The sequence below is a fragment of the Cylas formicarius genome, unplaced genomic scaffold (assembly GCF_029955315.1).
Source record: "Cylas formicarius isolate icCylForm1 unplaced genomic scaffold, icCylForm1.1 PGA_scaffold_7__23_contigs__length_41026272, whole genome shotgun sequence".
Classification (NCBI taxonomy): Eukaryota; Metazoa; Arthropoda; class Insecta; order Coleoptera; family Brentidae; genus Cylas; species Cylas formicarius.
In genome coordinates, this window is record NW_026844352.1 from 6,450,141 (window position 1) to 6,465,363 (window position 15,223).

General features: G+C 32.5%; 1 protein-coding gene across 1 annotated transcript in view; it reads right to left on the reverse strand.

Moving 5' to 3' along the window:
• The window catches only part of LOC132704436 (visual system homeobox 2-like), a 93,804-nt gene extending 79,208 nt beyond the window's left edge, over positions 1 to 14,596 (reverse strand). The window contains exons 1-6 of the mRNA XM_060674435.1: positions 14,579 to 14,596; positions 14,008 to 14,229; positions 13,896 to 13,942; positions 10,888 to 11,004; positions 6,370 to 6,372; positions 5,572 to 5,695 (exon numbers count right to left, since the gene is read on the reverse strand). Coding sequence (XP_060530418.1) covers positions 5,572 to 5,695; positions 6,370 to 6,372; positions 10,888 to 11,004; positions 13,896 to 13,942; positions 14,008 to 14,229; positions 14,579 to 14,596 — 531 coding nt within the window. The remainder of the gene's footprint in view (positions 1 to 5,571; positions 5,696 to 6,369; positions 6,373 to 10,887; positions 11,005 to 13,895; positions 13,943 to 14,007; positions 14,230 to 14,578) is intronic.
• Between the last annotated feature and the right edge of the window lie 627 nt (positions 14,597 to 15,223).

The following is a 15,223-nucleotide window of genomic DNA, read 5'->3' on the forward strand; positions in this document are numbered from 1 at the left end:
TTATAAGTAACAGGACTTTTGATTATTGGATGTTGTGTGTGCGTAGAACTTGTCTGTATTTAAACGTCGCTTGGACAGTGTATTGTTTGACATCAATAACTGAATATTTATTATATGTATAATATTCTCATGCTACTAACTATCAATGTGCATAATAGATTCTCCTCTGGTATTTTATTCTTTGTAATAATAATAATTTTAATTAGATGGTACATTGTGTTCAAAATAAACGAATACATTTGGATAATTTTAATGTCCATTTTTTTAAAAGGCACACCATATATACAGGCGCGATTTTTGGTTAGTTCAAGTGTTCTACCAATTTCAAAAGAGAACTTCATATGAACTTATGCCCTAAACGTCTTAGCTTTTGATATACAGGCTAATAAAATTTTCAAAATACCACTTTATATATTTTAATGAGAAAAAAATTCAAGAGATATAATTTACAGCACCACTTTTTTTTTTAAATACGTCGGTGGCCGGGGTACGGAATTTCACCTCTCTATTTTGGCAGATATTGATGGTACACCATTGGTTTCTCTTAAAATAAAAATTATTCTTACAATCATCTCTGAAGAAATTTAATTTCTCCAAATATGACAGCACGCAGAAAAAATAGTTTTTATTTTTAAGTGAAAACCGTGGGGCGGCCAAAAAAAAAAGCGATGAAATCGGCTCATAAATGAATGCAAATATCAATATTGGAAATGTCAAATGTAAATAATATTTTGGTTAATTAAATCGCCACTGCAATGGTTAAATATGAAAAATAAAATAGCTATCTAAAACTAACTAGTTTTCAGTGGTGTATTTTAAAAAAATATATTTGAAATACCTAAAGTTGTATTACAGATAATAAAAAAATATAAATTTTATTTTTGAAAAAGTTGACACGAAAGTCGCCCGCTTCATTATTAACATTCACTCAGAGAACACCCTGTATGCTTATTTTTTTGTGAAACATCGTAGAAAAACCCCCAATTTTTATTAAGTACGCCATATACCAGTTTTCAATACCATTAATTATAAGTTTTAAATTATTTACCATTCTTTCTGTCTAAGACTGTTGCTATATTATTAGTTTTACGTCATATTGGAATAACGTTAATATCAAATACGAGTGATAAAGGCGCCATCGCGATTTTTTTTGGAAAAATTAAAAGACTGCCGAAACTATTACATGTAGGTGTACTATTAATAAAAAAGTAAGAGGAATGAAAATGAAATGACCAATGAGGTAATAAACTATACTCTTACATTGTTGACACCCTGTACAGTGGAAGAAATAAAATACTTAAACGTAAAACTATACCAAGTACCTTCTCGAAAAAGTTATTTTGTTGCCTTTGTTAGTTTTTTTTTTGTTTTTCCTTGTATACGATTTTTATTTTCAACTGTAGAAAACTTTTTCATTTATCGTTCGCTAAGGGTCGGGCATAATACGCAAGTATCTATTCGAAAATTACTTTCAGTGTATAGGGATTGAACTTGAACTTTTTGTAATTGTTTTCAATTCCTCTCATGAAACCACCGTAAGGTTGCAACTTTGCGATATTTTGTACACTATTTTGTTGCAAAATAAATAATATTAATTATTATAACAGATTTACAGAAAATATTGTAAGCACCCTAGGAGTTCTTAAAAAGAGCTTTTCCTGGGCTATGAATTGCGCATCTGTGTATTTTATCCTAACCAAGAGTACGAATTTGTTGGATTTTTGACAAAAATTCGTCTTTATTCATTATTTATATTACTTATTATTATTATTTAAATGAAATGTTATTTATCTTTATTACTTTTCTGCAATACCTTCGAAGGGCATCAAATTACCTCGTAGCTGATATTACTACGTTCTATATATATATATATATATATATATATATATATATATATATATATATATATATATATATATATATATATATATATATATATATATATATATATATATATATATATATATATATATATATATATATATATATATATATATATATATATATATATATATATATATATATATTCTCACGTATTGATTCACGGATGGAAAAATATGATGACACTATATTCCGGGATATCATCCGTTCGCTCGTTGAACTCCGACTGGAATCCTGCATCCGACTGGAATCCTGCATCCGACTGGAATCCTGCAGACGTTTCGCCAAAATCTCACTTGGCATCTTCAATGCTCGCGCTCCGAAAACACCCAGTGTTCGAAGTGTTTTCGGAGCGCGAGCATTGAAGATGCCAAGTGAGATTTTGGCGAAACGTCTGCAGGATTCCAGTCGGATGCAGGATTTGCAGGATTCCAGTCGGAGTTCAACGAGCGAACGGATGATATCCCGGAATATAGTGTCATCATCATATATATATATATATATATATATATATATATATATATATATATATATATATATATGATGACACTATATTCCGGGATATCATCCGTTCGCTCGTTGAACTCCGACTGGAATCCTGCATCCGACTGGAATCCTGCAAATCTTGCATCCGACTGGAATCCTGCAGACGTTTCGCCAAAATCTCACTTGGCATCTTCAATGCTCGCGTTCCGAAAACACTTCGAACACGGAACGCGAGCATTGAAGATGCCAAGTGAGATTTTGGCGAAACGTCTGCAGGATTCCAGTCGGATGCAAGATTTGCAGGATTCCAGTCGGATGCAGGATTCCAGTCGGAGTTCAACGAGCGAACGGATGATATCCCGGAATATAGTGTCATCACATTTTTCCATCCGTGAATCAATACGTGAGAATATATATATATATATATATATATATATATATATATATATATATATATGATGACACTATATTCCGGGATATCATCCGTTCGCTCGTTGAACTCCGACTGGAATCCTGCATCCGACTGGAATCCTGCAAATCCTGCATCCGACTGGAATCCCGCAGACGTTTCGCCAAAATCTCACTTGGCATCTTCAATGCTATGTATATATATATATATATATATATATATATATATATATATATATATATATATATATATATATATATATATATATATATATATATATATATATATATATATATATATATATATATATATATATATATATATATATATATATATATATATATATATATATATATATATATATATATATATATATATATATATATATATATATATATATATATATATATATATATATATATATATATATATATAGATCAATGTTCTGTTCGACTTTTTCTAATTTTTTACTATGTATCTAGCTCTAGATTATTTGATGTTCAGTTTAGCACGCGGCCTTTTAAAGATGAAAAAAAAAAGGACAAATCTGTTTGCCAATTTGGATTATAGGTTCGGTCGGTTCTACTTCTTGCTGTTAGTTTTAGTTGGATTTGGTTTGCTTTGGTTCAGTTTTCACCATTTTATGGCAAAGACAGGATTTAAAAATTTTGAAAATTAACAAAATAATTCCAAAGTTTATATATATCTTATAATTTCTTTGGGAATTCCATCAAGCTTGAAACTTATCCCATACATAAGTGTTCTACCGATTAAATACGCTTTAGCTACGTGAACACTATTGAAGCTGATAACCTTGATATATTTTTACATATTTTATTAAATGCATATCTAATATCTAATATAATTAACTATTCAAATTGTTGAAGATCTCAATTTCAGATCTGCAATTGACATTTCTGATATGATATCTATGATATCTTTGCCTTACAGATCCTTCCTTTAATTTTTGCATCTCAGTGAAGGAGAATTTTTTCACATAGGTATTTAAAACATGCTCCATTTATATTTAAAGCTCTAGCGTACTGCGCGAAGTATATTTTTTGATTGATTGGGTGTAAATCAACACTTTTTGGCCAGATCTCTTTCACCCAATTTACTCATAAAAAAGGGCTACTTCGTAAGTCCTGCCTGCTGACCTCATAGAAATACCACAATTTTTAAGTCCCAAAAAATCATCGAATTATAGTCCGTATATTTGATTTTCTCAAGCAGTGGTTCCAGATTTTCGTATAAATCATTCATTTGCAAGCACTTCCGTTATGCATAGGAACAGATTTTAAGAATATCGGTGCAAAAAACAAATTAACCACTTCGTTAAGAATAGCCTATGAAAACAGTGTAAATGTGTTTCATACGTATTTGCAATAATTTTCAACTTATTATAGTCTATTTTTACATGAATTAATAAGAAATTACATTATATCTAAAGAACATTAATATAATTTTCATCCCGTTTTTACGAAATTTTTCAATAATATATAGGGTGTTCTATTTAAAACAAAAACGTTCGCATAGTAACTAAAAAACGGCTAGAGAAAATAAAAAAAAACTCCGCCACTGGATTCCGCGGAAAACATCGCATACGAAAGTTTTTTAACTCTTCAATAACTCATCAGACAACGCAGATACGGGGGTGGCCCCAAAATCGCAAGTTTTGGATTTCAGCCTGTACCTTGAAAACCAAGAGTGCCCTGACGTCATCTTTAATTCCACAAAAAAGTAGACCGCGACTCTTTATTTTTAAAGATAACCGAGATACCCCGTAAAAATGCCCACAATGAGATACCCTGTACAGTGTACGGTTAGATTAGAATAAAATATCGAAAACAGGTATTAAAATTCAAGATGGCAATTACGCCATCTGGCGGCCGTTTCAGAACCTCGAAAATAATTTCCGGCGTTTTCTCTTCGCCAATTTACTTAACATCCGTTTCCACGATACCGTACCCTCGTACATTTCTGATTGTTGTTTGTAAAATTATAAAAACACCATATAAGGAGCAGGCAACTAACTTGCCGATGTCGGAATTTTACAAAAATTCAAAAGAGAAACATTAGATACGCCTACTTACAGTTACGTGACAGCGCCATTTCCGCTAATCGGAATCTTCCGCCCGACACGAATGGCGCCCGCAGAACTTTTACACATCATGGCGCACAAAAACAAAACGACGAATTAGACAATAATGAAAACGCATCGGAGAACGCGACTAATTAAAGCCGAAACGGTGGGATCGACGAAACATCTGGCGAACGACCAGTCATCCTAGCGTCACTCGAATTTTGACGCTTCGGCGGCGAAACGCGAGGGAGCGCCACGCGAGCCACTGTTGATTGGCCGGAACACGTGACGCCCACCAATGGCCGCCGTAAGACGGTCGGGGTACGAGCGATTCGAATAAGACCAAGCGAAACGAACATTACTACGCATCTAACGGTGCTGTGATATGACCGATGTTTTTTTAAAAGTTAATATTTATGTATTTTTCAACACTTATCTCACACCCTGTGCATATAAAAAATAAATCATTTTAAAATTTAATATAAACCATAAAACTTTTGTATTTTTTTTTTGCTAAAATCAGTAGTCAGGTCAGTAGAAAAGGTACAGGCCCATAATAAAGTGCCCACCCTGTACTTTAGATTACGTAGCTAAATTCATAAATTTAAACTAAATACTAAATTCATATATAGAATTAATATAACGCATACAACCAAAACCATTTCAGAAATAAAAATTTGAAGATAGAAGATGAAGACAACTGTGGACTCACCTGTATCCTATCTTCCGGCAGGTCCGTCTTTAGGCTGAGCATCTCTCTGGCGTAGACGTCGGGGTAGTGGGCGTCCTTGAAGGCTTTTTCAAGTTCCTCCAACTGATAGCTCGTGAAAATCGTCCTGCCACACACCCACCAAGGGTAGTCAAACTGATTCGGACAAGGTTACAGGTTTACATGCACCATTGACATGATTAACAGTGTGCATGTATGTAATTTGTTCACCAAGAACAGAAAAATGCATAGTAGGCTTTGCCAGTTTTAATAACTCATGAACAAGGTGACGTAGAAAGTACAATTTAACTACAATCTAATTACAAACGACACTATTAGTATGAAAAAAGACACGAAGGGTTTAAGTATAATTTGTTAATATTTGCTGAGTCAAAATCTTACAAAAAAAAGTTATACTGGTTTTCTCGGATTTCTGGTTACCATATGTTTCGAGAAATAGGACATTTACAAAATAGAAATAAATTTAACAAGTTAAAATTGGATTTATGTTGGTATTACTATTGGCAGCATTGGCATTGTTCTTCTACTATCACCCCCAGGCTAAGCTTTTATTGTAGTTAATGTATTTTTCTTATATAATAATTATCTGTCGTTCACCTATACGTCCTTTAAGTGCTTTATGAGTTAAATAAGTGTTTTATGTCCATGTCTTGCAAGATTCTACTCATAAAGTGCACACAAGGTTGACAAATGTGCTTATAATATTTAAATTAACCTCTCTATTGATTTACCTGATGCCACAAAAAAGTCTACGGTCCTTTGGTATCTTTATTAAGTCACCTGCTTATAAAATAAAGATGAGGTGACCAAGGATTTCCCCTCGAGGAGCAACTAACTCTACACTAAAATCTATTAGACAACAAATCAGAAAATATATTACGCCGTCATTGGTGGGACCTCTGACACCCATTCTGTATAACTTTTGTTTCAAAAACGCAGGATTTAAGGTGTCAAACGAAAAGATTCCGACCACAGATAAACTATACAAACTGAGTAATTTCTGTGGACATCAGACAAGGATCTCCTTTTTTTTTTAAACCGATTCGTTCAAAAAATTTCCTACTTCAAAAGATTTATTTATTAAGATTAAGATTTTAAAGAATCTTTTTAATTTGAAACTCATGATATGGCAAAAAAAATATTTTTTTGGGTGGTTTTCAGGTAATGTACTGTTTGTATTGTTGGGAAATAATCTTTTAACTTGATTTGACACATTAGTGGCGAAAAATTTTTAAATAGTTCTGCTTATTACAAATCTTCTGACGTTTCGAAAGTCATCCTGATGGCTTCTTCAGAACTTAATTGAAACTGAGCCGCATTCTACTCTGTACCTGCACTGAGCCTGGCACAGAGTTCTGAGGGATACCCATTGTTGTCATGGATGACTTGGACTTTATTTCAGTGCATACACCATCTGTTTTTATACAAGAGGCTAACCTATTGTTTCAAGACAATTTCCATAACATTATACAGTGATCTACGCAATCGAATGCCCTACTGAAGAATGGAATAAAGTAACTGCTTGCAAATATGCTTACTTAAACACATCGAGAAAACTATGGTGATAAATTTACTAGACGATCAAAAATCACATCCAGCAGAACGTTTATTTTGAAGCTTTTTAACAAGGAAACTGTATAGCTCCTCTTCATGGAAAGGCTTTTTCATGTTCTTTGAGCATAGTTGATAATTTTCCTGGTATCTCAAATAGAATGTTAGCTTTGACGGAATGAATTTGTTAGGAAACTTTTGGACAAGTGGTAAATCTGGATTTGATGATATATTTCTGAAGAACAGTTGATATGAATGATGAGAAGGATAACAGTGAAAAGTGGGGTTGCTTCAGACTCATTGCCCTTGGAAGTGTATTTGGTGATGGAAAAAAGCAGCTGTAAGGTGTGATAAGAATATCCTGTGGATCTAATGTAATCTAATGTTTTTAATTGTTCACTGAAAGCAAGTTAGTACGAAACTATCAGTCTGTGTGCGTGGGTTTTCTGTAGAAAGAATCACCCAAGCTAAAATTCTTCTACCAACGAAAAATCCGTGAATCTATAGAAATCTAAGCAACCAAACATTCTTAACCGCCACTCAGGTCTTTATCTGTGGCCAATATGCCCCTCCTTTAGCTCCGCCTCTTCAAAAAATATATAAGCATCTACATAGTAGAATGCGAATCAGTCCCAGTTAAGCTTTGAAGAAGTAAAGGTCAGCAAGTTTGATTTGTGGAAGTTTCTTTGAAATGAGGAGTTCTGCTATCTTTGCGACCCAACTTCAACTTATCCCTGACGAAATGTATACGAAACCAAAGCAACTCTTCCTAAATGGGCACTTAACCAATTACTTTTCTCGAGCAAGAGGTTAAATATCCCATCCGACAGAGTTAAAGTTAAATTTCCAGCCGATGGGGCAATAAAAGTCTGGAATAGGAAATTAGGTGAAATGAAATATTTAGTGGCTCACTTTAGTGACGTGATCGATACGCCTGGCCGACTTTATCCCGGTGCCACTACAGAATTTCCAAATGAATCGGCGGAAACGCTTCTTTATCGTTTATTTTGCAGTCGCCGGTTGAAGGTGATAAGTTGAGTTAGGATTTTATGTAAAAATATTTTGGATATACCCGTTTTAGAGTGAAATAATTAGATTAACGATATAAAAAAAATTACATATGAAGCTGTAGTACATATTTTTAGTTGTTGTACATAAAAAAATATTTTCTATTTTTCGAGCATAAAATTTGTGACCCATTCATTAGTTTATTACTGGGATTTTGCAAACGGATAAGATTAAATAGACCAGCGCGTCGTCACTGGAAAACACAAAAGTGGATAGAAGAGAATAAAGAAGAATAAAATTTCGCAGACTTCTTTGCACCAGTGCCTTTCAGCGGCAATTTTAATTTACGCTTATGTGAAGCGCTGTTGAGTGCAAATATCCCCCTTAATAAGGTAAAGAACACTAAATTTAAACAGTTTTTATACACATTTTGCAACAAAAATGTACCTCATGAAAATACATTTGCAAAAATATAATTCAAGACATAAAAAATCATATTTAAAATTTACATTATTGTAGACGAGACAACAGATATTTGTGGTTGCTAGGTTGCGAATTAATTAGTTGGTGTTTTGAATGAAAATGTTTTACCAAAATCTGTTTTTAATAAGTACAAAACAGTTGGAAAAAACTGACAGTATAGAGTTTGTTCGATTTGCAAATGAAAGCTGCTTAATGGCCTTTTTTGCTCCAGATATACTACTAACTGATAAAATACTTATCTAGTCACCGACGCAGTAGCGTATATGACCAAAGCAGGGTTAAATTTCAATGAAAACTAAATAGTTTTCACCATAAAGCATATATTTCACATATTTTTTGTAAAAACCAGACATATTTATGAGCATATTTTAAGCATTTTCTGTGCATAAAAATCCGAACTCTAGTTGTAAGTAGCTGGTGGTGTTTGCTCCGGCTTATTGGCGTCTTCACGGTTGATTATTCATAAAAAAATCGGTTAGAATATAGACTTTTCCTATTAAAACCTAGAACAAAGGTTCAAGGAAATTCAAGGTTTTGCCTAGATAATATTTTTACTAACCATAAAGACCTCGGAGTTTTTAATTTAAACATTGGCTTATCTGATCACTTATATATATATATATATATATATATATATATATATATATATATATATATATATATATATATATATATATATATATATATATATATATATATATATATATATATATATATATATATATATATATATATATATATATATATATATATATATATATATATATATATATATATATATATATATATATATATATATATATATATATATATATATATATATATATATATATATATATATATATATATATATATATATATATATATATATATATATATATATATATATATATATATATATATATATATATATATATATATATATATATATATATATATATATATATATATATATATATATATATATATATATAAAATACTATCCGGAAGCCTACCTATCTGTGTAAAATATATTTCTCCGGGAAGATCAATGAACAATGAAGCTTTTGTTCGGAGAGTCTAGCCTCCACAGATGATTCAAAAAATCCTATAACAAATTATTCAAATTTCGAAAAAAAACAATAAAGCAAAAAAGTTATAGAAAGGCAATGACGACGACTTTCATAAACAGTATACGGGGTGATTCGACGGTGGAGTAAAGTTGATTATCTGGTTGGTTTCAAAAGTTATGAGAAAATGGCAAACACAAAAATTGTAAAGATTGCTAGGATGAACAATTTGAAAATATTGTACAATGTGATAGATATAAATAAAGATATTATTAGTTTTAATTGTTCCAAACAACTTAAAAACGTTATTGACTGATTAGAATAGTTGAAGTTGAAAGCTTCGTTAAAACTTTGTAAGCGGATAAAACTTTGATTTGAATTTGAGATTTGACAGTGATTGAACAATGTTACCAACCTAACATTATTAGTTCTTATTCGAGAATTAAAGAAACAAAAAAAAAATATTCTGATGAAAATTAGAGTTAATATTATTGACAGGAATCTTAGAAGTCGCATAATTTAGTCTTTTTTTGTTAGACGGACGGATAAGTATATATCACACTTAACCCCTCTATGTCTACTTTTAGCACATTTCCAGGAATTAAATTTTGAATTCGAGTTTAGAATAAAATTGATTTTAAATTTTTCAAAATTTCATTTAAAATAAGTAATTTTTTTCTCTGAAGGAGAGGTGATAAATATACCAAATTTTGTTTTTTAAAGCTAGCTAACCTTTTGTTTAGACGGATGATACGAGGCGAATGGAATAAACCATCCAGAAGTGGACTTTTTTCTATACCAATCCGACAGAACTAAATTATCTGTTTGTTTGAAAGCATAAAAAAAACATGAATGTAATTTCAAAAAAAGCAGTGGCGTACCATATATAGTGTCACATATGCAAAAATATTTAGTGACATTCTTGCCCCGACGCCACTGGGCAAAGTAAGCAAAGAAAAATAACTTTTAAACAAAAAAAGAGTGGGCCTCTTTTAAACGTCAGCAAAATATTTAAAGCACTTTCAATGAAAATGAGGAAAAAAAACGTCTTTTCTTTGCATTTCAACATCTGGTGTATCAAATATTTTTATTTTAAATTATACGAGGAATCATACCCCATACATCTGTCATTCATAGACGAAAATATAACGTCATATATTTGAAGACATCATAACGCGCACCTCAAACTAGCGGAATAAATAGTTACCTATGACGTCGTTTCTTCTTCTTCTTTTTATTGAAACCGCCTAACCCATCTTGTACGGAAAAATCTTTGGAATTATCTAACTGTCCTGAAACAAAGCAAAACGTAATATTAACAACGCTGATAAAGATGAGGTTAATTTTAAATTATTTTCTTATTCACACCTTAGAGTATTTGCGCAAAAGCGTATTAAAAAAGCATACTGATATACAAGTTTTAAGTGCATATTAAATGCATACTAAGCAAAAATTTTTAACATATGAAAACAATCCACGCGTCTTTAAATTTACGATAAAATTAAACGTTACTTTCAAAAATAAGAAATACAATGTAGTAAATTGTACCCATCACATTAACGAATTTTAATGACGCTTTCTACTGATAATATTTTATTTGGTAAAAGTAGGAAGGATTTTTTTATAACGAATGCAAACCCAAATGAATTGTTGCCATTCTGTGTTAGAGTTTTAGTACGATGTTTTGTTTGGTTCAGTTATATTTATTTAAATACATCTGTAGTATAGGTAAAATATTAAAGGATTTCGGACTTAATTCTAAAGGACTAGTTCTTTATATAAAATTACATTTAAAAGTTTGTTTGTTTGTGTGCTATTCTGGAAGAATTTGCCAAATTTTCGAAAATTTTATAGTATTTTTTGGGGCGTTATTATAAACTTGAAAATAGCTTCCAAGTTTTTGGAAAGACACCCGCCGCTAATGATTGATTAAATAATGAAATAGTAGACCCCAGAATGTATGTGTCATGTTTTTAATATCGCACCCTTAAAGTATTTCAAACAGTGGAAAAAATCTACACTATAAACACAGTAATTAAGGACAATAACTATAAGTAGAAGTAAGTAATAAAAATAAGTTTCGAAGTCAACCGTAAGAAAAATTGTTACAAATGGGATAGTCGAGAGGAAAGTGAGAGAAGATACTGGTATATAAGCTGGTTGGCGTATAACCTACGACGCTTACAAAGTGAATAGTGTTTTAACCCTAGAAGAACTGCATAAAAAAGTACTGGAAAATGGATTTTCAGTTCCAAACTATGTAAGTGTAATGGAATCTCAAAGAATTTCGCAATGGAGGGTGGATTATTTAAATGCAATTGAAAAATTTCGAGAGCAAAATGGGCCAATAGTATATATAGACGAAACTTGGTTCGATACTCACGACACAGTAAAAAAAAGATGGTGTGACCACAGTAACAAGTGAGTACTAAATATGCCGCCTTCATATGGAAAACGCATAATAATCCTTCATGCTGGGTCCAAAAATGGTTGGGTGGAGGATGCTTTATTTTTGTCTGCCAAAAAGAGATTCAAGTGTGGATTACCACGAAAACATGAGAGCGGAAATATTTAAGGACTGGTTTGAAAAGAAATTGTTGCCAAAACTATCGCCAAATATCGCCATTGTGTTGGATAATACTTTTTTATTATTGTTATTGTTTGTTAGTAAAATTAAAAGTAAAAAAGTTTGTTGAACAGCGTGATGTCGAAGGAAACGTCACTAACGATTAGCTGGAGAAGACGTGGCCAAAACTAGCAGAAAAGTATCCTGCTGACGACTTTTTTAATTCTGACGAGACTGGTATTTTTTACAAAATGACGCCAGATAAAATGATTAAATTTCGAAGCGAAAAGTGTGTGGGTGGAAAACTTTCTAAACAACGTATAACATTGTTAGTAGCTGCCAATATGAGAAAAAAAAGAAAGCTAATCGTGATTGGAAAATCAACTAACCTACGATATTTTAAGATCAAGCATTTGCTTGTCACTTGCAAGGCAAACAAGTCTGCATGGATAACATCGCAAATTTTGAAGAGGAGATACGGAAATGGGATGCAGATTTAAAGGGAAGGAAGATATTACTTCTCTTAGATAACTGCCCTGCACATCCCCATATTCGAAATCTACGGAATTGGCATTTCTTCCAGCCAAAACAACAAGTGTATTTCAGCCGAATGACCAGAGCGTAACAAAAAGTCTTAAGAGTCGATACAGGAAAAACATTTTAATGGAAATGATCGAGTCCGAAGACAAATTTTCCATTAATATGCTAGTCGCAGTCAACTTTATTAGTAAAGCTTGGAAAGAAGTAACAGCAGAAACAATTCAACACTGCTATCACCATGCAGGACAGAATGCGAACAGGACTTGGAAGATGATCAGCCACTAAGCCAGTGGATAAAGCAGTTAAAAAAAAATACGTTTACAAGTGAGGAGTTGCAAGATGTTATGGTGATAGATCAGAATTTGCTTACAAAAGCAGACTTGACAGAGAAAGTCATATTACACCATTCAAGAAAGGGAAGAAGAAGATGAAGAAGTTGATATGGGACCTCCACCAACCATCCAACAAGCCCTATATTCCGTTAAGCCGCTAGAGAAATTTTTATGTATCATGAGAAATATGCCCCTCTCGAAGAAATGGTGAAAATACAAGCCAAAGCACGAGATGCGTATTGGCATACTAAAAAAATTCAAAAGAAAATGACCGATTATTTGAAACATTAAATGTAGTTCTTAAATATTTATATGAAATGCTCCTAAGTAGATGTTAAAATATGTATATAAATTAATTAAATTTTACAGAACACATACGCGTATTGTTATTTTTCAAGTGCCTATAACTCTCTATAATGAAAACCCTTTGTAAAAAAAAGCAGTCCCTTCAATTTCGCTATATAGAGTTTCCACTCTATTTAATATTTTGAACGTAATAAATTGTCACTTTGTACTAATTTTTTCTACTTATATTCCGCTTGTTAGTTTTGGAGTAATAAACACTAAAGTTAATCACGGGGTCGGTTGTAAAAGCACTATATTTCTGGTCGGAGTATAATAACACCGTTAAAGTTTTATTGGGAAGTGTCCGTCGAAAGCCAGCTCGACGGAGATTGAGACAGATTACACCTTTGAAGGAATTCTTCTATCGATGGTTGACTAAACTTTTTTGAATATACACGTCACCGGTTTGATCGTTCGAGACGGCGTACTTACTTTCCATTGACTGCGATCGCTTTGTGCGCCCGTATAACATCCAAATACTAAACAGGAAACAAAATAAGACGGAAACCGATTATTAACGAAAATAAAAGGCCCAAATTCGCACACAATCTGGCCGTGGATATCGCTGACAGGCGAAACCCAAACTTTTTCCCTTTTGCAGAATTGCGACGGGAGAAATTAATACTTTTTCAGCTTTCTTAAGGGTGCCTTCCACGGCAGGAGGGTTGTTTTGTATCTGGGGGGTAAGAAAACAAGCGGTCGTGAAAATAGAGATATTTCTGCTAGGGATATGGCCGGTGGCTTTCTTCTCGATTGAGTGTAGTTCCTAAACGAACGTCTCCGTTATATAGGGGTGCGTTTTTTTTTAGTTACGAGGGCATTATTAAGTATTTGGTCAGGGTGGATTTCGCGTAAGTCTGTTTCGTGTAAAATTCCTTGAAATTCCGTGAAAGAGATATAAAACTACATGTTTCACGAATCGATACTCTTTATTTTGCAATTAAAATGTCGAAATAATACGACAACACCGTTTTTAAAAAGTAATTTTTATTAAATGATGAACATAGTTTGAGATCTATGGCCGACAAATATCTTCAGAGCCAATTTATCGATAAAATATTTTCAATTTCATTTAAGTCGGACATAAAAAAAATTGTTTAACTTACATTACTTACCAGAACAATGTTGCCCATATCTTTCTATAAAGTCTTGCTTCTCGGATGACGATTTTGTCATTTCCCAAGCGGCTAGGCCTCACGAAATTGCCCGATGTAGTGATAATTCGCCAAAGCATCACGGACATTCAGTTATTTAATTCAATTGAGTCTATCAACGATTGATCGACTGTTTTCGAAGAAAAAACATTGGGAAAGCCATCTACTCTTGCCAAATATGTTTTAGATAGCATTAACGAAAACGAATTGCCCAATAAGAAGTACGTTCGTGAAAAGAATGGCATGTTTTGCGTTAATCTGGTCGCGAAATGGAAGAAAGTGCGACGGAATAAGTCTTTGTTTAATTAAAAATACAAAAGATGTCGCTACCACCATGATTCCCGTGAGGCTAACTAGCTGGAATAATGAAATGCCACAATCTCTGATGTTTTGCAGGCCGTTGAAACTGCAATACTGTTTCGAGACTAGTCACATTTTCATGGAAACATATCCATGCTTTCTAAGGAATGCCACGATTAACAAAATTATTGTACATAGTAAACAAATCATTGAAAACCATGTGTTGCCGATAGGCTTCTTTGGTGAGGAAGCTTCGGAGTCTAGAAATAAGATATACAAGCAGGATAGGGAGTTTCATCCCAGAAA